The sequence below is a fragment of the Pituophis catenifer genome, unplaced genomic scaffold, assembly GCF_029215685.1.
Source record: "Pituophis catenifer annectens isolate HBS135680 unplaced genomic scaffold, rPitCat1.0.hap2 SCAF_3, whole genome shotgun sequence".
Classification (NCBI taxonomy): Eukaryota; Metazoa; Chordata; class Lepidosauria; order Squamata; family Colubridae; genus Pituophis; species Pituophis catenifer.
In genome coordinates this window covers 26415565-26441754 of record NW_027256883.1, presented here as the reverse complement: position 1 = coordinate 26441754, position 26190 = coordinate 26415565, and the positions used below count along the sequence as shown (strand labels likewise).

Sequence of the window (26190 nt, the reverse complement as noted above, 5' to 3'; positions counted from 1 at the left end):
ATTATCTGCTCTTTGGCACATGAATTGAAACCAAAGTTGACTTTGAATGCTGAAAAAAACCACCAATTCTACCTCGAATTATTGCTTTAACAGTAATCAAAATTATTAGAGTGATGCATTTGTTAGTTTTTGTGGATTGGTGGGTAACTGACTGTTCTCAGGGATATTCAGGACTCCAAATTACAAATAATGTTACCTTGGTATTCCCATAAATTTCTAGGCTGCTTCATGCTAAAACCAGCTGAAGTCTCCTAATGGGTTTCAAGGGCATTTCTGTATTAGAGTGATTCCAATAATGTAGATACAAGGTGAGAAAGCCCAAGTACTATAAACAAAAGACTGCTGTTTTAGAAATGGCCTCAATTAACACACAAGACATAATTGTGCAAAGGCTGTCCTGGCCACAGTTTCAACTTTCTAGTCAAGCAGGAACTGTGAGTTCAGGAGGACACTCAAATTGTGGGCCAGCTTTATCCAGAACTGAGGATGAAATATCTCTGGAATTAGTCAGCTACTCCATCTTGCTAGGATTTGGCTACTCCATCTTGCTAGGATTTGGCTTAAGCGTCTTCTTCTGCATCCAGCCCTAATAGCCTCCAGGTGTTAGGTCAGGACCTACATTACAATTCCTTCTCAGCCTGTGGCAAAGACATGCAGTTGAGTATCATCCACAGATTGATGATACCTCACCCTATGTGATGGATTACCTTTCCCAAAGGCTTCAAGTAGATCCTAAACAGAGAAAAGGACCAGCCGTGTGATGCTCCACAACAGAGGACATGACCTCTCTCCTAACCAAATTGGATGAATCACTCAGGAAAGAGGAGAATCGTTGAAAAACATTGTTCAAACCACCAGCTTTTGCAACCAATCCAAAAATGATTCCATGGTCGATAGTACTGAATGCAGCTAAGAGATCCAATGGGAGCAGGAGATTTCTTCTCCTCTTATTTTGATCTTGCCAGAGTTTATCAGCAAAAGCAACAGCAACCGTTTCTGCACTATACTCAGCTGACAGCACAGATAACATTGGACACTTCCTCAGGATCCTCGGGCTCAAATTAATCCCAGATCATCTCAACAAGAATTTAGCCAAGTAGCATTCAACTTTGAGAAAAATGTGAGAAACTCTATCCTTCAGATGCTGAGTGAATTCTTTGCAATGATCCAGCAGCCCTTTTTCCAGCCCCGATTTCCCCATAAGGGAATATGTAACTCTAAATAATGCTGCTGTGTGGCTATCTGCATATGCAATAAAAGTAGGATAATCACACTTCACTGCTCTTACTAGCACAGTATAATTACATTTGTTCTTCTTCATTGCACGCCAGAATTGCCTCAGGCATCTCTTCCGTAGCTTCATCTCTTAGAGCTCCTCAGTAAACCAAGAAGTTCTGTTGGCTCAGCAGTTCAGGACTGGGTGTTTAGGAGCAACCCTGTCAAGCACCGCTGCTAACCTCTCATTCCAGTGGTGAACAAAGCACACAACAGAACTGCCTGCCTTAGGAAACTCCCCAGGCATTCTTGGAAACATTTAGGTTCTATTTCTCCTCTTCCAGGCCAAACACTCTCACACATTGTTAAGAGGTCTTGTTCTAAAGTTTAAATAATACAGACAGTGGCAGGCAGAATGTGTGTACAATAGGGAGAAAGGTGTAAGCTTGTTGGCATGATTTCCAAAGCAGTATGTGAGATCATTATAAGGTCACAGTCCAAGATCCAGGAGACCAGTGTTGGTTTGTCAGCCATACAATTCCAAGAAGCAGAGATTTCTTAGACAGTAGGTTTAGGATGCAGAGTACTGGCAAGCTGAGAGGTTGTTCCCAGTAGAGAATAGCTGGGCAGCTTATAGGGAGTTTGCACTGAGCGCAGTCAGTGATGGAAACCATACGAGGAGCCATTTCTGTTTTGCTATGGACGCAGTTCTGGGTGGAGGTCCTGGATGCAGCCACTGGCCAACTCCTGCTGTCTCCTGTTATGTCAGCCTTAGGTGCTTCTTGAGGCTAGCATTATCTGGGGCACTATGAGCAGCTTCCTTCGTCTCAGTTTTTTTTTTAAATCTGAGCTGGCCATCAGAGATTGGCAACGAGATCACTCAAATACATCCTTCTCCCTCAGATGTTTGTGTCACCAGTTAACAGCATAGAAATTAGAAATGATTTTAGTATGATATCTCCTCGGTCCTTCTCATCTATTTCTAGAGGGAAAAACCCAGATCTAACATATATATTATGCTGGTCAAACCCATGATCACTCAGGATAATCTCATGGTATAGAAAATCACAAAGATGGTGTTGAGGAAAATAGGCAAAAAGTGTTATATAAGCAAAGACGGCTGAAACATTGCTTAAGTCCCAGGAAATGAAATAGTATTTGGAAAAGACTCAAGCTTCTCCCTGATTCCCTACATGATGACCAAGCAGTTTCTTCTTCTTCAAGAAATAAATTGTGGTAAATTCAAGCTGCCCAAGCAGTGATAAAAGTATGTAACACGGAGGCCAGAGAATAGTAAAACAACCACTTGTCCTTCAAGACCAACCTCTAATGTGAACTTTACATGCTCTAAAACAATGTTTTGATCACTTGCAGAATCTCCTAGATGACAATCACCAAACCTGCTCCCCTACTTTGAGTTTTGCTGATGCAACACTTGAAAGCCAACTGGGTTTTGAGAGAGGAACTTCCCTCTGCTCATTCAACTAGGTATCATTGATATAGGTCTACCCTATAATCCATGATCAAATCATGGATAAAGAAATATTTATTATGTGCAAAATTATATTCCATAGGATGAGTTAGTATTCAGGGCCCCAACACATGATTCCTGAGATGAACATTGTGGAAATATTAAAGTGGGGATTGGCTTGAGCTTTCAAGTCCCTCTTCTGAGAGGGCAGACCACATCTAGCTTTGCATTTTCCATTATACTTCCCTGTTGATGCTCCCTCCTCATTATTGCTCCTTTCCACTCTCCCACCAGATGATTTAAGGGACAATTAACTCACCTACCCACCTCTCTTGTCCCGGCTTCCTTTCCACCACACTTTTTGCCTTTACTCCATAGCTATTCTTTCATTTCACCACTTTCACTGTAATTACCCATATCCCACCAATCATCTTGCATTCCCTTTAACCCATGCTTCACTTCTTTCCCCAAGATATAGTTTAATCTGATTAGGATTGGGTAGATCAAGGTTCTGCTCAGGAATAGGCTCCTCAGAATTCTTACTACTGATAGACACTCCACCAGAGGATGGCCCATACCAATAGTTGTCTCCCCACAGTCCTCTGTCACCTTTTCTCTCACCCAAAGGATGATCTACATTAATTATTCATTCTTCGCAATCCAGGCTCCAGCATCAGAACCAATCCACACTATCTACGATTCCGTCTGGTAGATAACTGCACTTCACCTAATTTACTATATTAAAACAAACTTCTTGTATTTTATATTTTCCACCTCTAACGATGGTTGCTTGCCTATTGACTATTATGACAAAGGACTTCTTGCTTGCTCTTTTTTCCTGCAATTCCTCTATCCTCATAGACTTGTCCAGTCACTGATGCTTTCTTCCCTGGCTTCAGATCCTGGGAGTCCAAGGTTCTTTCATGTAATTTGCAGCCTCTGTTGGTTTCCAATCACTGGTTATCTCCTGATACATCATTCTAAGTTTGCTCCCAGGATTCACAGCCATTACAGTTCTCCAACTCTCTCAAACTCTTTCCTTGGTTTGATTTCCACCCCCATTTATCCTTTCTCTTCCTTCTTCCTCTCCTTTCAATCCAGTGCAGCACTCTCCATCACTCCTTATCCTTATTCCTAATCCTCACTTACACCTAAGGACTCCAACCCAAAAAGAAAACAGCTACTTGCTTTTCCATCCATCTCCCCTTTAATATAACGTGAATATTATGAGATTCCAACTTACAATATAGAGACTTTTTTTTCTTATACAGTGTATTCTATTCTCTCTTCTATATGAATATGACTTTAATCCAGCAGAATCAGATTTGATTAAAAGGAATGGGAAGAGACATTCTACATAACTTACTAGTATGGGTATGTACAAAAGAAAAAAAAAAGGATTTTGTTTTGCATTAAGCACAAAATGAACAAACAGAACAAAACTCCAAATACTTCAAATCTTCCATGATCTGTAAAGACAAAACTGAAAACATTTTGAGTACTCTGCTGTAGGAACAATAGAAACTCATACAAGCTCCTGTTTTTTCACTCAAGTCACAAAAATAAGTGGGATGGTGATCCATGCTTACCGAAAGCCAAACTAGGAGATAATATTTCAAAATTCCTGTAGCAAATATTGAGAGCAATCATTTAAATGTTTCATCCAGTCTCAGTACACAAACAACCTGAGAGGCCTAATATACAATTTACTGTGCGGTTTACTTTAACGTAGCCAATGAATTATTTCTGCAGTATAAAAATGTACTTTTCACCTCTTAACTTGAGGGTTTTCTTTCTTCTAGTGCCCAAACCTAATGCACATTTCTATATTTAGCAATCTTTCAGCAGGGCTTAACAAACAATACATGCAACATGATCTTTACTTTTAGTACGCAAATACTTTTAGTATTTAAAAGCTTAATATAAATATATACAAGCACATACATTGAAATTCAGTCAATAAATAAGGAATATAGTCCTCACATTTTATAATTTACAATTTAAGATGTAAACATTTAAGATTTTAATGTAATGCATGCAAAGTTTACAAAATAAATAATACTGTACACACAAATCATAGTCAAACAATACCAATTTCCTTATTTTTTTTAAAAAAAACCCAGCTGTAATGGTATCTGCTTGGCACATAAGAAGATATAATCTAACTTCTTTTTTCACATATATGGGATTACCTATTTAGAAATGCCTCTTAATTTAGGAGTAATACCCTGCCCTACCCAGCTGTAGTACCATCTGGTTCTGAATATGTGTTTTAGTGACTAAGATTCTCCTTCATCCTTTTACTCCCTTCTCCTTTTCTTAAGATGGCCAATAGCAGAGAGATGCAACTGGACTTTACAAATTTTCTGGTACATTGGAGGAAAAAATTAAAAATGACTCCATCATAATTTATAAAGCAACAAACTAATCATAGCTCAAGCTTCTTGGAACATCTGGAAAAAAACCACTATTCCAAAATGGCTCTATTTAATGTTTATGCTTATTCTAAATCCGGATGTACTCATTTGTGTGTTTTTTTCCAGATATAAAATTATCAAAACTGGCAGAAATGTCAGTGATTGAATGCTGTTTAACAGCCTTTTCAGTTATACATTCCACAGTGATAATGTAGCATGTAGTATGTGATCCTTTGGATAGGTGATGGGGTGATTTCCCTGTTAATTACAGTCTGTTCCCAAATGTAGGGTTGCATGATGCAGTGTTTTCAACCACAGGCAAAACATCCTTTTATTGAGCAGGAAGATGTGAAGGATGTTAGCATGAATAGAGAGGAACCCTATATGGTCAGGAAGCTTGACAAAGTAGTATTTCTTCAAGACAGTTCTGACTTCCTTCCATCTGTTCAGGTCTTGCCACTCAGTCCAGCAGAATCCAGAGCAAGAGGGGCAGGCAGGGGTGAGATTCAGCCAATTCGGATCAGTTCGGGCGAACCAGTTATTAGATTTTGCACAGTTCAAAGAACTGGCAAAATCAACCACCGGTTAGCCCCACCCCGCCCACCCCACCCTATATATTATCCTCCCCTCTCCATGTGGCCAGCTAATCTCTGTGCTTCGCCTCCGTGCCTCACCCACTCTGCTCACCAAAGGTAAGCATGCCACCTGCTCACCTTTTGCCTCGGGTCGGAGCCCAGGCACGTGCCTCCGCCCACTCGCCCTTCACCTCAGCCGGGTCGGGGAATGTGCCATTCCCCGGCTCTGGCCTTGCCCCGGAGCCTTCGTCCTTTCCCTTGGCTGGGTCAGGGAACGCACCTGTTGTGACCTAGGCCCAAGTAGTTATTGCCAGACACAATCAGTCCTAAACAAACATATTTTATTAGAACAGCTGAGAATTACTTCATTCTCAGCTTAGTCCAAGTTAAATAGTCCTTCAGCCTTATCATAAATCTTTGTCTTCTTTTGCACCCTGTCAAAGGCTTTTTTTGGCAAAACCCCATTTTGCCAAGTTCAGAAGCAAGAGACGCTGACAAGAAACAAATGTAGCAACGTTGTTTTCCTACAAAAATCCCAAGAGTCGTTGCTGCTCTTTTAAGCCTTATGGGAGGGGCCACTCATTTCCTGGCCTTACTCCCGAGTCCTTTTTGCTTTAGCTGCTCTTGCCTTCTGGCAGCTCTTCACATGCGTGCACTAGGAACAGGCTCCTCCTGTTCTTCTGCCTCTCTGCTATCCACCTCTGGAGGCTCCGGAGTCTGCGCATCACTCTCAGATGGCCCTGGCCCCATCTCTGCCTCCAATACAGAGCCCTCATCTGGGCCTTCCCTTGACTCCAGGACTGGCCCATTGTCCTCCCCAGCCTCCTCACTGTCCAACTCTGCTGCCAGCTCTGCAGGCTGCTGGGGGACCACCACAGCACTATTCCCTGGCTCCGGCCTTGCCCCGGGTCTCCACCTGCATGCCGCCGACCTCCTCTGGCCTCAAACTACGCCCCCCCCCAGGCTGAAGCAATTTATTCGGCCTGTGACCTGCTGCACTAGGCCAAAGGACCGTGGGGGGTGGTGCAGGAGGGCCGAAGCAGTTTGGGAATGCAACAGATGGTTGTTCTTACCTGTAAGAAGTTCCATCCGGAAAGCGGTGCAGGGGAGATCTTGCAGCCACCCTGGAGAGCAGAGATGGAGGGGATCAGGCCCTGAAAGGTTGCTTAGTCGAGCCTCACTGCGTGGCAGAAGCCACACATGTGCGGAAGCCGTGCGTACATGCATGCACAAACACTCACATTTTTGGTGAACCGGTTGCTAAATGGGTTAAATCCCACCACTGGGGGCAGGTCTTGGTAGATCTGAATAATGTCTGATCCTCTGACTAAAACTTTTGTATAATCAGTTCTACTATAATTGCTGACTTTACCTTTTAAATGAAAAAGCAAGGAACCATATTTAAGTTCCACAACCCCAAGTATTCCAAGAATAACCAAGTATTTCTCTACTATAATGTCCCTGTCAGTTAATCAGTTCAGCATTGATCAATTCAGCATTGCCTAAATTGTGAAATTTTGCTAGAGTCAGTTTTTAGTTGTATAGTGCATCTGAAATAATTCTTGGAGCCAATATATTCTAAAGAATTCCCAGATTCATGCTGGCTAGCAGAAGGACAAGATCATATCTGTTGTATTTTACAACTTAGTAAAATCAATAGGCTGGATTTGTTGTTGCTGCTGTTTCTCAAAAGAACAAATAAAATCTACTACTAGCATCATCATTGCCTCCCCAGAGTAATCAGTCTTCTCTAATTTTTAAGTGGTCACAGAGTTTATTACAAGCACAGTTTGCGATTCACTGAAGTAATCTAGGACAGTAGTTAGAATAGTAGAAGAAAATGAATTAAGACATTTATAGTTATTTTCAATAAAGTTGGGTTTTGTTTTTTACATAAAGTAACTTAGTAATCATATTTTATATTGGTTACTTTTGCAATTTGTCCAGTAACTCTGATTGTGGTATCTCACAGTTAAAACAGAACGGAATAGAAGGCGAAAGATAAATTACAGAGGGAAGAATAGAAATCATTTTTTCAAGTCTTGAACTGAGGAATGAAACACACTGAACTATAGAGCTGTAATCAGTATATTCCATTGTTCTCTCTCGTGTATTTCGAAATTATTTCTTTTTCTTACATTGAAATTAATTGGCTAAAAGAAACCATCTACAAATAAAAATTGGAAGTTGTAAAAGCTTCAAAATACAATGCATTGTATTCTCTCAAATACAAAGGATTTTACAGAAACCAATACAATTTATATTTTCCCCCAAAATTCATGCAACTAATTGGAAGAGTCTGCCAAAATGTTGTCATGTCTTTTGATGCTTAAAAATACTTATTTTAGGAAAAATATAACATAAATTTAATTCTAACTACTTAAAATAATAAGATAGAGTAACAATCTTCTTAGAAGTACCAAAAGACTTTTAGAAAAAATCATAATCATAAACTCTTCCCAGTGCTTAAACAATGGGAAATTAATTCCTTGTCAGTAAAAGCTAGAGAAGAAGCAAAACGTTTTCATGGCCACTGAGGGTTGAAATGGAAGTTCAGCTGGTAGACATCTATACAAATCATTAACGAATCATAATGAATATTGGGTGTGGGCATCAGGGTCCTGTCACTTTTGATGCTGTGTCCCAAGTAGTTTAAACACAACACTCAAGGAAAGGTGGCGACCTCATCAGCTCTGTAACATCTGGGATTTTATTTGTCATTTTGGCATACTCTGCAAGCGCAAAAGAAAGAGTAAAAGAGGATTATCCTGACAATGAAATGAGTTACTGAATCTTGTGATAATGAAAAGCAGAACAATCCTAATTCCTTTCTATAGTCCCTAAGGTAGAGCTGCTTTTATAGTTCTGCAGACCTAAATGTAGGAGGGAGGAACAAATGGCCTAAAATCCATGAAATAAAATACTACCTAATCCCAGGACCGAGTATCACTATTAATCCTGGTCAGATGCTCTAATGTTACTTTATAATAGAATTCATAGTTGCTACTGTTAAACTAGCTTCTTCCATCACCTCCCCGCTAATACAATTAATAATAGCATGTTGGTTTTGAGAAAGACCCCAAATATAAAACTCCATTATATTCAAAATTCCATTTGCCAGTTAATTTAGGGAAGTGTGAGCAAAGATTATATTCAGATGGAATGACCTACCCAATGTAATTTATACAGTAATAATGGAATATACCCTGTGATTATTGCACATTAAACATGGTAGAATGTTTAAAATGTTGGGTTCACACAATAACTAAAAGTTCTGAATTGCTTCTTTACTTTGTTTTGGGGTACTGATAAACTATTTTTACCAGTATAGGTACAGGGTTAAATATTCTTCTAAGTATTCTAAGCATAAAGCTGCAATTAATTGAAAAGACAATATATATTTAAAATAAGGTTAGATATATTTGCTTTGAATGAAGATACAAAACTATAAATCAAAAACTATCAGATCACTGACCACCATCTGATTTCCAGATTATTTAACATTCAGCATTGACCGTGATGTACCTGCTCCTTTCCTAAATGGAGATGAGCTCATTTCATAAAGATAACCATCTCTGACTTTGCTTCTGATTCATCGCTTGTCTGAACTCCATTTGAACCTTGTTAGACAGAAAACAAGCAGGGCTCCTGGCCTAGGCTATAAAATATAATTAAGCCCTTTTGAAAAGATACGTAAAAGAGCTTTCCCCCCCCCCACCGCCCCCCAAATAGATCCACTACCTCCAGCACAGCCAATAAAATTAAATGAAGCACTGCCTGCAGTGGATTAAAGTAATATAAGTCCCTGAATATTTAGTGTTTGATGTAACTCAAACAAAATATATGTTCAGGCTGCCAAAGCTGCTGTAATGCAGGAGGAACATACATTTATTCAAGGATTTGATATGTTCAAGGTCATTAATATCTGTTTATCACTGATAACACATCTTGTATTTTTACAGTGCCCATATGAGGCCATATACAGTATAATGCTAAAAAAGTCTCAGTGAAGATTGGTTAATTGACAGTGTTGAAGTATGGTACTCTAGTGATCGGTTCATTCTCCTCAAACTCGGTTTCACACAAATGAGAAATCTAGTAGTCTAATCTATTGTGTTTGATCACTACTAATTTTTTCATATAACCTGATTGTTTTGCTGCTGGTGGTGTTACAGTCTGGTCATTTCATTGCACAGTCTTTTATTAACAAAAATGCCATCCTTCAAGATCTGTTCTTTCATCTTTTAATATCTTATTAAATAGATCTTTGTGACCTTCTTCTGTGACAATGCTGATTACTTTCAATTGTGCAGTTTGCAATCAAAGGAAATTAGCAGCAGGATTCTTTCATTAACCTTGCTGTTTTGACACTGATTCTTCTTTCATTCCCCCTCAACCTTCAGAATTGCCAGTAGAAGCAGGAGATGAGAAAACTGGCTGATAATCATAAATACCAGATGGGTAATAACAATCCAATAAAAATCCAGGAGGAAGGTCACCATAAGATGTACTGTGTTCCTTTTTAATCTCACGCTGATTAGACCTGAGCCCAAATGGCCTTTTAAAATTCCCTGTCAAATTACCAGAAAAAGAAATTAGATGAACAATTTCTCAAAATTTCTCTAAGCAACAACACTTTCAGTTATGACAAAAAACCATTGCCAAAAAAAAAAAAAAAACCTATTGTAAAACATTCCCTCATGAGATCTTTACCTCAATTAAATCTCAATAGAAACACAGGATTTCAAGGAGTTTACAGGAGAGACACTGTTCAGAAAAACAGAGGAAACAATTCTTTCATACACACATGGTAGTTTTCTCTGTCTCTTTCCTCTTGCATATATAAACACACCCATAAGATCATGCTAGATCTATATTAAAAACATTTGTTGTGTAGGTTTAAAACCAGTCATTCTCACCTAAGCTTCAAGCTCCTTAACTTAAACCAGTAAGATTTCTGACAACTAAGTTTTCAACAGGGTGCTTGGAGGATGGAGGCAAAAGGGTAGAATAACAAACATAGAAATTATAATAGATTTGCCCAAATGTTGCACCCAAAATATCTGTCTTTCTTCAGTTAACGAAACTAAAATGCTTTTGGAAGAACTGTACGACCAGATTTACATACCATTCTGCAGATTTCATTATAACTTACTAACTAATTGTCAGTGATTGTCAATAGACGAAACATCCACTATTTAAAATATTTTTCACCCGGAGTTCTCCATTTGTAACTATCTTACTAATGGGTTTTTAAACTAACCAGAAGATGACAAAAGCATTGGTACTCTTCAAATTTTTGAAGATACTATGTAATGCTTTTCAATATCTGAAAATGTTTTTTTAACCATGTTAGTGGAATCATTTCTTGAGTTTGGGATTTTAATTAAAAAATAATAATAATCCTGACCATTTAAATGCAAGAAGCCTAATTGATTTGGTTACATATTCAGACACAATGCATACATTTGAGAGATTATTATTGGGTAGCAGTTCTTACATAACTTGTTTGAACCAATAATGTTTTAAATTCATGACAGACTGCAAGTTTTCCATATAGTAACATCCTAGCAAACAGAAATGTGGTTACAAACTGGGTCAGATAACAGGAGAAAAGCAAGAATTTTCTTTGAATAGTACTGCCAGTCAAAGTATGTAGGTAATATTGTGGGAAGATTTTTTTTAAAAAAAATTCTATAATCTTACTTCCTTGCTTCTTCATGAAATTTGTTTCAAATTACATAAAAGTAATACAAATGCACGTGTTCATTCATTCACAAACCACACATATATAAGTACACTGAATCTGTTTGGCTGGAAATTGTACAGAACAACTCTTAGGTTTCCAAGAAGGAAGGAGCTATTGGCAGAAGAATGAAACTGACATATCTTTTTGGTCCAAGAGAAGAAGCTGTTGGAGATAAACCAAGAAGCAGGATACAGCTATAAATAATTATTTAAGAGAATGGAGCTAAATGGGAAGGAGAAGACTGCTTAAAATGATTTTCTTCTTGCAGGAGCACTTCAGAAAGCCTGAGGGGAAACATAAAATATATGGACCATTAGAATTTTGCTGCTCAGGAATGAGGGATTTTTTTTTTATAGTTGTCTTTACTTATTTGCCCTTGTCAATTGTCATTGTGCTACATCTTTCACTATTATATTTTGAGAGCAAAATAAGTTATATAGTGGTTTATAAAAGTTAATAGTTCTGGCTTCAAGTAATTGCTATGCAAATCAGCTTCTGGTTAGTATCAATCACATGCCTGCACATTTGTCAAGCATTCCTAGATCACTTCCAGCTGTATAAAGACTACCTACTTATTTCTTTCTAGCATATGGCATCCCATACTTTATAATGACATACAGAAGCCCCATTTTAACGGAGTCTGATTGCCTTTTCTCCATCAACACATTGATATATCCAAGCTCTATAAAGGATCAAAGCGGACCTTCACAATGCAAGGGCTGGCAATATTTTGTAAATCTCATCTAACCATTTTTATTAGCCTCCCGAAGGACTGTTTTGTTTTTTTTAATTGCAGAATAGTTGACCAAATTGTTCTTCTCTTGAAAAAAAATGCAAGTGCTCAGCAAAACAACATGTTAACTTGCATGGTATCCATGAAGAAAATTGTAAGCTTTGGATAGCAACAGATTTGGGAATAAATAAATAGATTCTGTGAGCTAGCAGACAATGATGGAAATGATTAGATTGCTTAAAAGCAATCTACAATTCAGAGTATCCTTGGAGAGCTTGTCAAAGCTTTATATATTGGTAGGGAGAAAGGAAATGTCCTTAAACTTTTTTTTCCACCTTTTCTAGCTAACAATAACAATAACCATGGGAATTCATTTTGTACAGTGTAGTTGTACACAATATGCAGATGCATAGAGATCCTACAGTTAGCCTCTGGGATATGCTGATAGTTTCCATTCATGTTTCAGCACCTTTTCTTGTAGTGTGTAAAGCCTTGTTCTCTATGCATCTCAGCCCCTGTCCAACTTCCAATCCTTTCATTTGGTGCAATGTGATTTCAGCTGCAAAATTTAGTTCATCCTAAAGGAGAAACAGAACAGCTGAAAAATAAAGCTGTAATGGCCTTGAGGAAGAATTTTGGCTCTTAGCAATACTAAAAGTATTTTAAAGTATTTACTTTTTAAATTGTGCAACTTCAATATACAGGTAGTCCTTGATTTACAACCACAATTGAGCCCAAAATTTCTGTTGTTAAGTGAGACATTTATTAAGTGAGTTTTCCCCATTTTACGACCTTTCTGGCCACCATTGTTAAGTGAATCACTGCTGTTGAGAAGTCAGAAACCTGGTTGTTAAGTGAACTGGGTTTCCCCATTGACTTTGTTTGTCAAAAGATTGCAAAAGGTGATCACATGACCTTGGGACACAGCAACGGTCATAAGTATGAAGCAGTTGCCAAGCATCTGAATTTTGATCACATGATTGTTGGCAGGGTGGCTTCTACTTACCTTTACTACCGGTTCTCAACAGGATCGCCTGTGCGCACAAGCAAAAGCTCGTGCGCGCCTTGCTTCTGCGCATGCGCAGATTGCCGATGACAACATCCGGTGCGGTGGGCAGGGTCTCCCACTGGTTTTACAACCGGTTCTTGTGAACCGGTCCGAACCAGGGACAACCCAGCCCTGATTGTCAGGATGCTACAAAGGTGGTAACTGTGAAAAATGGACATAAGTCACTTTTTTCAGTGCCGTTGTAACTTTGAATGGTGATTAAATGAACTGTTGTAAGTCGAGGATTGCCTGTAGTTGCTTCTGACAGTATAAATGATCTTCATTTCAAATTCATGGAAACCTTTCCTTTATGGATCATTTGGGCATAAATAAAATTCATACTACTTGACAAAAATATTCCATCAATTTGTCTTAAACTGAAATTAGAGTAATTTTGAGATTAATGTTAATTTTAAAGGTAGGTGTCTCTGGTTAAAAAAAATTAGACTTTGTAGTAGAACATTTTACTGTAACTCGGTGTTTAGTTTCATAGTCACATGAAGCTACAGTGATAAAAACAGAATGGCCATAAGATTATCTGCATTTGTAGTAGAATATGTTAGGGGTGCTTTTTAACTGAAAACCACATTAGATTGAAGCATCAATTGACAGTACCAAAGGCAAAGACAGGCCTAAAGAGGGGTGAGGTAACAGTCCTTTTTTATAAATATACTGTAAGCAAACTAGAATATACATGTGATTGTCTAGTGCAGCTGTGTATTTCATTGGATATAATACATCATGTGCCTAGTGAAGTCATTGAGGCCATTAGGTGTAACTATGAGGCAATGGGGCAGGACTGCAAAGACAGATTTTGAAAAAAAATAAAGAGGCAGTTATTCTATGAACCTTGTTTAGCAACCATAATTGAAACCAGCAGCTTTGTTGTTAAGCAAAGTGGTTGCTAGGTGAGAAATCACATGACCATGGTTATGCTTTCCTTTTCGCCATTACCTCACCTTTGCAGAGTGGGAGAGATTGCTTAAACAAGCAACGAGTGGGACATTGAAAAACGCTCTGGGTACCTATTTAGAATAGGCTATAATCCACCTTTCTTCTGGTTTACTTGGAAACTGTTCCCCGCTAAGAAATATCTTTTCTAGGGAAGCGAGTGTGACAGCGGTCAGGACAGGGTTAACTGCCCTAATCCGGCAGGATCAAGTCAGGAAGTTAAGCTCCTCCTCCTCCTGCTCCCTCCAGCTTTCTGACTCGATCTGTGCTGGATCGGACGCACTTAGCCATTTCTCTGCCTTAGGCATTCTCAGTGATTGATTGACTGTTTTTTTTTCTTTCTCCTAAATTGAGTGTTTTCAGAGGTGCAGACAGCGAGAAGGCTTCGTCCGAGCCCGCTGTGACCACTTGCGGTCTTGGGGATTGAGGCTCCTCTCCTGGGCCTCTCTCATTATTGACGCGAACGGTTCACTCCCGAAACCGCCGAACAGAGCCTCCTCGTGGAGTCAAGGGGCGGTTCAGATTCCGGCGAATGGAGCTTTCTCCTCTCACCGAAGGCACCTCTCAGCAGCACTAATCTTCTGCCGCTTTTAGCCGCCTCTCTCTCCCGCAGCCGCATTTCACGATTTGCAGCAGTTGCCGCCTTTGGAGACCCGTCCGCGCTTGGCGCTGGGGTGACTTACAGTAGTTTCTATGTGTTTTTTGGGCACATGTGTTGCTTTGAGTTGACAGCAGGACCTGGGTAACACTTATCTTGAGTTCTGAAACTTTTCCATTATTATCAAATTCAGTGACAGAACTGAGCAAGTATTTGTTCTGTGAACTCATAAACATTATTATGTTACAGAAAGCTTATTTTTAAAGAGCATTAATTCAATTTGTTATAAAATTATTCTTGGCATAATAGCTACTTTTCAAAATTTACAATAAGGAAACAAGCCGTTTTCCTAATTTCTAAAATAAATTAATAAGTAAATCTTCCTTCTTTTCTCCCCCAACACAGTTGATGCAAATGCTTTTATGTTACACACATGGGATAGGGCTCTGTCTTATAGAGGGATTGGGGAGTTGGGGCAGTTGAATCACATGTTCGGAGATCCTGTTCTATGAAACAGCTGCCTGTTGTAGACCCTGGATGTATTTTTAGTTCATTTTTATAAATATTAAATTTCTTTAGAAAAATAAGCCATAGGCATTACAAATTAAGCATAGTGAAATTCAATATTCACAATGACAATTCCAAATATGAGCACCATAGTTAGAATGGGGGGGAGACCCCTGGCTGAGAAGTCCAGTTCATTTCAATTTATTGTCGTAAGTATAAGAGAGGAAATTAAAGATTTTTTTAAGAATTAGAACTGGACTATGAGTCTGTAATTTTAAAACAATACTTTTCGTAAAATAAATATTTTCCACCAAATTTAGCAGTGAAGTTCATAATGTTTTAAACTGTAAATAAATTATGAAAGGATTTATTTTTAACTGTAAGTGTATGATACATAAATCAGTTGGCTGAAGAAATTATTGAAGTCACAAAGTATACTTAGCAAATAGAAGATAGACAATTGCCCATTTTAGAGTAAATGTTCATCTGTAATTAAATGCTATGCAAACAACTGGAAATGATCTTTGCACACACCACATTCCATCTTTAAGTCTTCCTCATTGAAGCTGCAAGTACAGAGCTATAGAATCAACCTACTGTATCACAGCTAAATCAAGTCCCTTAGCAGTGTTAAATCTTAGGATCCAGAATATAATTACTGTTATTGAAAATGTTATACATTCATTTACTAATAATAACAAAGCTTAAAGTATCGGTACAGTGGAGATCACAGGACACTCTGTTTTTTCCTACTGACATAAAAACATAAGATTATACTTTAATGGTTAATAAAATTGCCTATCAAATTCATATAATTATTCATTTATATAGCTGGTTCAGTAGCTTTAAAACACAGTAGTTTCCTTTTTAAACTGATAATTATGAAGACATCATGCAATTTTACATTGTTTATTGACATTTTATATTTATAACATTTTATGTTGTATATTATAGACATACAGCATATGCTGTATATTTAATGTGGACTCTATAATGAACTCAGTGTTCAAATATTAATATTTTTTTCTCATACTCAGAATCCCAAAGACTATAAATTATCACCTTTTGGATGGGTGATATAGTTTGAACAATTTCTTGTTTTTGGCAATTGACTAATCAACTATTAGGCTTGTTGCTTTCTACCATGGGAAAATTTGCTGTCACATTATGTTACAGAAAGCTTATTTTTAAAAATCATTAATTCAATTTGTTATAAAAAATTATTCTTGGCATAATAGCTATTTTTCAAATTTTACAATAAGGAAACAGACCATTTCCCCTAATTTCTAAAAGAAATTAGAAAACTTCCACTTTTGACTCATCTAAACATTTCTTTAGAAAGATAATCCAGTGATTTTTGCAAGCTTGAATGAGAATCAATAATCTTCTCAGTAAGAAATAATTTCTGCCTTGTTATAAGGTGACAAGAATCATTCTGATTGTGGTGGCATTAAAACTTGTTAAATAAATAAATAAATAAATAAATAAATAAATAAATAAATAAATAAATAAATAAATAAATAAATAAATAAATAAATAAATAAATAAATAAATAAATAAATAAATAAATAAATTAAATAAATAAATACCTTTATCTTTAATGTAGTGCATCAAGGCATTTCTTATTAATTTTCTTATAATCTGGTCAGTCTTTTGAATTATCCTACTCAAATAGCTCTAGGACTCCATGTTTGTATTCTGCTGTTCAATATTATTCTTTTTTCTGGGGAAAAATCCCCAGAAACTAAATATTCTAAAAGGAAAAAGGATTCTTGCTGTTAATTCTCTTAACAAACATAGTTCATTCAACTATTTGAACTATTCAAACATTTAAGTGTTATTAGAAAATGTGCTTTTTGTTCTTCTGTGTTTGTGATTTCCTCTCCCATTCATATAGTTTCCCCCCTCTCATTTGCATGTTCATATTTCATCGTTGATACTTTTATTTTCTCATATAATAATTATGTTTAGCATGGTAACAATTTAATAGACAATTAGCAATTTAAATTCATTTATTAATTAAAATACTAATTCACATTTTGCCAAATTGTTTGCTATATTCCCTGAACGTCTCTTTAGTATAAACAATGGAATTTATTAAAAGAACTTCCTTTTTACATATTAATACATGAGTTAATGCAAAAAAAATTATAATTGACTGGCGAAAAAAATAATGTTTTAAAAGCATTAAATATATACGATTTGTACATACTTATGTAAGTTATTCCTTTAAAACTAAATATTTTACTTCTTGAAAAGAAAAAGCAACATATACTTTATGCATAATTAATCGTAGTTTTTTTACGCTTACTTTAGGTATAATTAATAAATCATCACTTACCCTTGACATCAATGATTTCCTTGTCAAGACAAGTCTTCAGGAGAAAAGCAGGACTCTGGTTGGACCTATGTGCTGTTCTGTCACCATAGAAGCCAAATGGTGTAAACATAGCGGGAATCCTGGTCCCGAACTGGTTACTCCAAAAGTCTGTATTGATATAAGAGGTGGACTGATTCAGGTCTGTATATAGAAAATCATTTGAAATTGTGGACAGAATGAGTATGGACAATAGAAAGTTTTGTTGAGTTAGAGAAAATTCTTCAGATTTAAGGAAATCTTAGACCCGGTGTATTTTATTATCTTACTATGTGGAAATGACATATAGTTCTCTATGTGCCTTAGAAATATTCTATGGCTTATTAACAAGATCCTTTTCTGAGCAGAATATATTATGTCTATGATTTTTTCCCCTATAGCTCTAAGTAAATTTCAGTCTTGTAATCTGAATTTCAACTGTTTTGAAAACATTCAAAGGAAATGACTTCACAGGATTGCTTATTATATATAATTTTATATTCCTTCTATGTAATAACTTCAGACCATTTGAAAATAAAACCAGAAAATTGTTATATGGCAGATGACCAGACACTGGTAGCATATTCTCCCGATGATTATTTCTATTCTACTTTTAGCCGAAATAGAGTCCTAAAATTGTTTGCAATTAGAGTTCACAAAAAAAGAACACATTAATCGTAAATACAGATACTTACTACTGCTGCTTGATGTCGTAGTCACAATTCCAGATTTTTCTCTCTCTAAAAATTCCAAAACTGGCTATTGGTAAGTGTGCCACCCTACAGAAGGAGCCTTTCCATTGAAGAGCAGAACTTAGTTTTTTCATATTTCATTACACAGTTCAGTCTGCAGCTCCTTCCTCTAAAATTAGCTGCAGAATGGCAGGGGTTAGCTGATTTGAAAGATATAAACCCATTGGATTAGCAGTTTGTATCATTACTTAACTACAGCTGTATGTAAACACTCTGTGTCATATGACTTCTCGTCTGTCTTGGGAGAGAAATGAAAACTTGAGGAAATGAACAGTTGTTAGACAATTTTGTTTTTCTGATAGACAGTTCCGATGTTTTCCTTTCCTAGTTTGCTTGTCAGAATAGATGCATAATGTTGTTAACAGTGTATATAATCCCATAATCCTTCAATTTAATCCCCAGACTGACTGGAGATACTTGAGTTGAAATTGAAATAATATATAGGAAACAAAGATGGGAAATGACATACTAAAGTATGTAGGTGATATAAAATTAATCATCCACAGTAGTGCTTTAAAGTTTGTGAACTCTTAAATTTTCAGTATTTCTGATCAATATGACTTAAAACAAATCCTAAAAATAGATAAAGAGAACACAATTAAATAAATGAGTCAAAATATATTTGATCATTTATTTATTGAAAGGAAAGACAAAAACAGATTTCTTGCATACCATTATTAAGAGATCTTATACTTTTTCTCTACATTTAAAATAAATCCTGTTTCAAGATTTTTGCAGTAAATTTTTTTTTACTACTTATAAATACCTTCTGCCCTCAGGACCAGGGTCTGAATTTTTAAACCCTTTATGATGCACGAACCTGTTTTTCTGATAAATCTAAAAAGGTCCTAGAATAGGAGCCTTGGTAGTACAGTGGTTTAATGCACCCTGTTATTAACACAGCTGCCTGCAATTTCTGCAGGTTCGAATCTTACCAAGCTCAAGGTTGACTCAGCCTTCCATCCTTTCTAAGGTAGATTAAATGAGGACCCAGTTTGTGGGGGCAATAAACTGACTTTGTATAAATATACAAAAGTATGAAGGCTATTGCTTAACGCATTGTAAGCCGCCCTGAGTCTCCAGAGAAGGGCGGCATATAAATCAATTAAAAAAAACAAAAACCTTTCTAACAATTAAGTTACCGGAAAGAAGTGGATATAAATTATTTAATTTTTTTCAAGTTGCTCACTATAATTTTTCTCGTTATAAGGTTTTTTGGGGACAGGAACATTTGAACTGCTTAGTTCTTCTTAATGAACTTCTGCAAACTTACCTTGTTCAAGAAGACAAGATACAAGGACAAATGACCAGTCAGATATATCCAGTACAATTTTCAATGGAGAAGAACCAGATTTCTAAAACAGAACATACTTCAGATGATCTACGAACAGGCTTATTCCAGTATATACAAGATACAGGTATTATACAGCAGTTATGGAGTAATTTTGTACTAATCTGTAGTACTGAATTTTCTTTAGATAATTTTTAATAAATTTTTATTTTTTATTTTTTTCAAATGTTATTGGTTTTTTATTATGAAATATAGTAATACAATTCAACCTTTTTCAGTTCCATGGTGTTAATATATAAATACATGTTATTTACATGTTATTTACATAATATTGCATCTTTGCTTAGATATAATTTGAAAGATATTACAAATAGTAATGCACAATTCTTTATGATTAGCTAAATTGTATAATTACTTGCTGGAATACGACATGGTAGAAGAGGTGGTCAAGGATCAGATGATAGCATGGGCCAAAAACATTGGACAAAACATAAATTTAAACGAATGGGACACAGTTTGGAACAGTAACCTTAAAATGACCAGGGCGGTAGCTTATAAGGAAAATCAATATAAGATGCTGTACAGGTGGCGCTTAGCCCCTGCCAGGATTGCCAAAATCTATCCCAACATGAGTCCCAATTGTTAGAAATGTGGCCACCACCAAAGCACCTTCTACCATTGTTGGTGGACCTGTCCCCAAGCGAAAAAATTTTGGAAAATGATTTGGAAATGGATTACGGAAATAATAGAAGACAATATCGATTTTGAATCAAAAATCTTTCTCCTGGGAATCCTGAAAACAGAATACGAAAAAAAAAAGAAGTACCTAATTATACATATAACGACAGCGGCAAGAATAATGTATGCTCAGTATTGGAAAGAGAAAAAACTACCACCCGAAGAACAAGTAATCAGGAAAATACTAGAGTGCGCCGAAATGAATAAGCTAACATCAGAACTTAATGAAAGAGAGAACACGGAATACTATAATGTGTGGGAGTGGATAGAGAATAATGTATGAGTGGATATAATATAATGTATGAGTGGATAGAGAAAAGAAACAAAAAGTGAAGTTTGAGAAGTATAAAGGTTAACCAATAATGATCATAAAGAGTTGAGTATTATTACTTGCATTATTAAATTGCAACTAAGTAAGGATGCAAATTTATGTAAATAACAAGTAAACAACATGTATATATAATTTTTAACAAATTTTTAATACAGACATTTGTTCGTTTGTTTTTAAGTTTGTGGGTGCTTTTAAAATTTGGATTTCATTTTAATTTTTCTTGTTTTAATTTATTTTAACTTCATTGTTCTCCGAGACTAGGACATTCTTTGGGTAAATTATTCTTCTTCCTCCATTTCACCTCAATTTAATAGATACACAAAAACTACCAGGTGCCTATGAAGTTGTGTTTTACAATGAAACCGAGGATGATCCAGGAATGATGTTATGGAGATATCCAGAGCCCAGAGTACTCACCCTTGTGAGAATCACCCCAGTTCCTTTTAACACCACTGAAGATCCAGATATTAGCACTGCAGATCTTGGAGATGTACTTCAGGTTGGTAGCATCTTTATTAATTTGGAAAACAACTTTTAGGATGCCAATGAGAAATTAGTTTAAAAAATAAAAATACATCCCTGAATTATAAAAGGCAAACAGTGGCCCTTCATGAGAAATTATGGAGTCTCAATTTGTTAAGAGTTTATTTATTAAATTTGTATGTCACCAGACTTCAAATAATTTCCAATCTTTGGTTTCAGTAAATCTGAAAAAAGAAAAATATATGGTACTTTGCAAATGTAATATTAGAAAGAAGATGGCTATTTAATATAATATTGGTTTTTTTCTATGTTTTTGTAATATTTGCAGTGCATTACTTTGTCTTGTAAGTAATTTAGAGCTAATCTGGAATGGAACCACATCGAAATCTTAGAAATTACAGCTAGTCCTTATTCAGCAGTCACTTATTCAGTGACTATTTATGACAGCGCTGAATAAGGGGACTTACAACTATTCCTTGTAATTGTGGCTGTTGCAGCATTCCCACTGTCATGTCATCCTGATTTGGTTGCTTGGCAGCCAATTCACAATCACGATGGTTGCAGCATCCCGTGATCTCAATTGCCTTTTGAGATCTTCACTGCTGGTTTCCAACAAGCAAAGTTGATGGGAAAGCTGGCAGGAAATCACAAATGGCATTCCTGTGATCACAGGACACTGCGGCCATGTGGGATTTGTCTAACAACAGCCACTGGAACTGCTGCAACTGCCATTATAAGTGGGCTTGAAAGAGTTGCTGGTCCCAATTACCATAATTAAGGGAGGACCGCTTGTAATTTATTAAATATATTACAAATAATACAATGAAATGCATAATTTGCATATTTTTTACTCATATAGAGATGGGCTCTGATTTTGTTTTTACATATTTAATTCAACTTTGTTCAAATAGCCACTATAGGTGTCATATGCAGAAATCACTCATTTAATTGATTTGTTTTATGCTCTCAGGTGACTAGTCAAACAGCTGAATGATTCTGTTTTGTTTTCAAGAGAAGAAGCCCTAGATTGTTCAAATATATCATGATGAAATAAAGAGGGAAATACCGAAAGATGTTCCTTTTGAGAAACAAAGATGTTTTGCAATGTTGGATGTTGCATGGGCAGATAATCCATTAAAATGTCTGTGGACTTGTACTCTTTTAGACTTTTAACACTCAGATGATGATCTATAAATTCTATTCCTTCTCTGTTTACAATATATAAAGTAGTAAGTACTTGCTACTACTTTTTCTTTTTTCTTTTGGGATCTCTGCAAAAATCAGTACTTTGTGATTTGGGGCAGGGGTGGGTTCTACTTACCTTTACTGCCGGTTTGCAGCAGGGCTGCACACTCTTCTGCGCATGTGCAGAAGTGTTTTGATGACGTCAGGGTTGGTGGGCGGAGCCTCCCGCCGGTTTTACTACCGGTTCTATAGAACCGATGCGAACCAGGGCAACCCACCACTGATTTGGGGGCAATATAATAGATAGTACTCAATTTATGACAATTCATTTAGCTACCATTCAAAGTTACAATGGCACTGAATAAATGGTGCTTATGACTGATCATTGGTATTCAAGTTGTCTCAGCACCCTTCTGGTCACACGATTGCAATCTGAGCGCTTAGCAACCAATTTGCACTTATAAGTGCACTTTTAAGTTGCAGCACCCCACTAACCCCTAATGACCATTTGCAACCTTCTCTGCTGGCTTTTCTAGAAATGGGGAAGCCAATAGGGAAGGTTGCAAGTTGCTAGGGTAAGTCTCCCCCATCAGTGCAGCCTTCTGCAGTTTTTCTTCACTCATGCTGCACTGTCTATTCATGCATCCCCATGCACCCTTATAGAACATTGTCACACTTCCTTGTACACTTGCATATCTTTCCCAAGCATCATCACAGCTCCTTCACACCCATGTGCACCGAGAAGCAGCCACTTATTTGCCTGCTAGCCAGAGGTGGGTTTCAGCAGGTTCTGACCAGTTCTCGAGAACCGGTAGCAGAAATTTTCAGTAGTTCGGAGAACCGGTAGTAAAAATTCTGACTGGCCCTGCCCCCATCTATTCTCTGCCTCCCAAGTCCCAGCTGATCAGGAGGAAATGGGGATTTTGCAGTAACCTTCCCCTGGAGTGGGGTGGGAATGGAGATTTTACAGTATCCTTTCCCTGCCATGCCCACCAAGCCATGCCACGCCACCAAGCCACACCCACAGAACCGGTAGTAAAAAATTTTGAAACCCACCACTGCTGCTGGCCCTCTTGTGAGCTGCCTATATTGGCCTGCTTATGAACTGCCTGGGACTTGAAACTGCCAGTAGGCTTCCCTGCTAATTTGGTTGTGGAAGTTTCCTCACCTAACGACCATGGGATTCGATTAACAACAATAGTAAGAACTACAGGGATTCCTGTTACTAAGTGATGCAGTCACACTTTATCACCTCATCTCTTAGCGAATTCCACTTCTAGTTGCCATCATAAGTCAAGTAACTACTTGTACAGAGTATAAACAGCAAAAATGTCCCCTGTTAAAGTATTAAATGAGGACTAATTCAAATGACAGCCACAAAGTTCATAGAGAGAACTTTCAGCCTTAACTTTTGCTTATCTCGTTGAATTCCTTGTGAATATAAGTATGAGCAAGTGAATCACATTCACAGGTTTGAACTTGTTAGAGGAAACACAGAACATAATTGTAAGATACAGTGCTATTTTTGTTCACATTGTTTTAGAAAAATACAATTTGTTTCATCCTATAATTCTTAAGCAGTAACCATTTATAGCAGGTTTCATTGAAGTTTAGGGAAGAACAAACTTCAGAAATAAATCTTTTGAAAAGCAGGAAATTTGCTTGATTTGGGTTTTTTGTGTGTGCCATAATTGCATTTTTGGCACTTTATAAAATACAAAATGAAAAGAAGGAATATGGAACATGTATAATAAGTAGTTTCTACCTGGGAGGAGTTCTACCTCTCTCCTCTCTTCCCTCTGCCACTATAACCTGTATCTTTCGAAAAGGAGTATTGGCCCATAACCATTTAGGCTTGATTGAGACAGGAAATCTATATTTTACATTCATTTAGAATTTACATTCGTTTAGAAAATGAAAAAGGGAATAGTATGTATACATTGTCTAGTTACATGATTTGACCCTAACTTTAAATAAACATTTCTGAGCTAAAATATATGAGCTAGATATTTATTTTAAGCACCATGTTCAGCTATAAATAGACACTCTCCCTCTCTCCCCCCCTTTATATACATATACATATACATATACATATACATATACATATACATATACATATACATATACATATACATATACATATGCTCTTTGGGGCAATTGTCTTGAAATTAGTCACGAGTTATAACTTTAACACAGATTTAACACAGCAATCCATGAGAAAACAATTGTGAGGCGCATCAGAGGCACTCCTATTTTTTCTTTTTGGAGAGAATACTTCATTTTGTGCTCGCTTGTGACTTTTTGTTTTACATTTCCCATTGAGACTACAGTGTTGAGCTGGCAATTGAGAGCCTGGGAAAAGAGCTTTTTGGAAAACCACACATTTTACTGATGTTTGAGTCATTTCTCACATTTCAGAAGCAAGTATTTTGGAAATCCAAATAATTTGTGTATGACATGCAATGATTTAAGTTCTTGGTATTAGCAAAGAAAACCATAAAAATTCTACCACAGTTATCAGGAAGGAAGGAATTCTTCCCTGGTTTAAAAGTCTTCAGTTTTAACCAATCTCATTGCCTTTAATTGGGAAATAGAATTAGTACAGCTTTTTATTCTTTTGCAGTGGATTTAGCAATAAGTTCTGTAGACCCTAAATGTTTCCTGCAAACATTCAAGGGTTGCATGTTTATCTGAACAATTGGCTTAGAAACAAATAAGGCAGTAATTGAATGTTGGAATTCCCATGCTTGCAAAATAATGCTGAATTGGAGGATCATTCTATAATACAGAGTAACAGAGTTGGAAGGAACCTTGGAGGTCTTCTAGTCCAACCCCCTGCTCAGACAGGAAGCCCTATACCACTCCAGACAAATGGTTGTCCAATCTCTTTTTAAAAACTTCCGGTTTTCGAGCATTCATAACTTCTGGAGGCAAGTTGTTCCAATGATTAATTGCTCTAACTCTCTGGAAATAATAATAACGAGAGGTAGAGATTTATTTTGTTTTATTAAAAGTAGATGCCACTGATTTTTAAAATGTTTTATTTTAATATCTGTAAAGAGTGACAACTATCTTTTGTTTTCGAAGGAATATAACCCAACTTTTTCCTGACTATCTGATTAGTCTTAGTCAGTGGTGAAATCCAATTTTTTTTACTACCGGTTCTGTGGGCGTGGCTTGGTGGGTGTGGTTGGCTTGGTGGGCGTGGCTTGGTGGGCATGGCAGGGGAAGGATGCTGCAAAATCTCCATTCCCACCCCACTCCAGGGGAAGGATACTGCAAAATCCCCATTCCCTCCCCACTCCTGGGGGAAAGATATTGAAAAATCTCCATTCCCACCCCACTCTGGGGCCAGCCAGAGGTGGTGTTTGCCGGTTCTCCGAACTACTCAAAATTTCTGCTACCAGTTCTCCAGAAACTGTCAGAACCTGCTGGATTTCACTCCTGGTCTTAGTGCTCTACCTTTGTGGAGGAGATTTTTATTAGTTTCTCCCAATGAAACAGATACACCTATTCCTGTAGAAGAAAGACTTAGTGGTGATGACACTTGAAAATTCAAATTTGGATTATTAGCAATTTCCTTTTTATATAGTAGCTTGTGAAGCCAGGCTTGAGTCATGAGAAATTGAGCAGATTAAGGACAGCCAAAATTTGCACTTGGCTAAGAATGTGGTAGCAGAGGAGATGTATGTATTTCCAGCAAATGCCCTAGTATCCTTTGTTGGGATAGCTTCACTTGGTTATTGCTTCTTTCTGGATTCAAATCAATGTTCTAGTTTTGTTCTTACAA

General features: G+C 36.9%; 1 protein-coding gene across 2 annotated transcripts in view; it reads left to right on the top strand.

The window, feature by feature from the left end:
• VPS13B (vacuolar protein sorting 13 homolog B) overlaps positions 1–26190 on the top strand; it is a 316205-nt gene that overhangs the window by 210641 nt on the left and 79374 nt on the right. For both annotated transcript variants that reach the window (XM_070940432.1, XM_070940433.1), the window contains exons 36-38: positions 17581–17783; positions 19583–19790; positions 21047–21231. In XM_070940432.1, coding sequence (XP_070796533.1) covers positions 17581–17783; positions 19583–19790; positions 21047–21231 — 596 coding nt within the window. The remainder of the gene's footprint in view (positions 1–17580; positions 17784–19582; positions 19791–21046; positions 21232–26190) is intronic.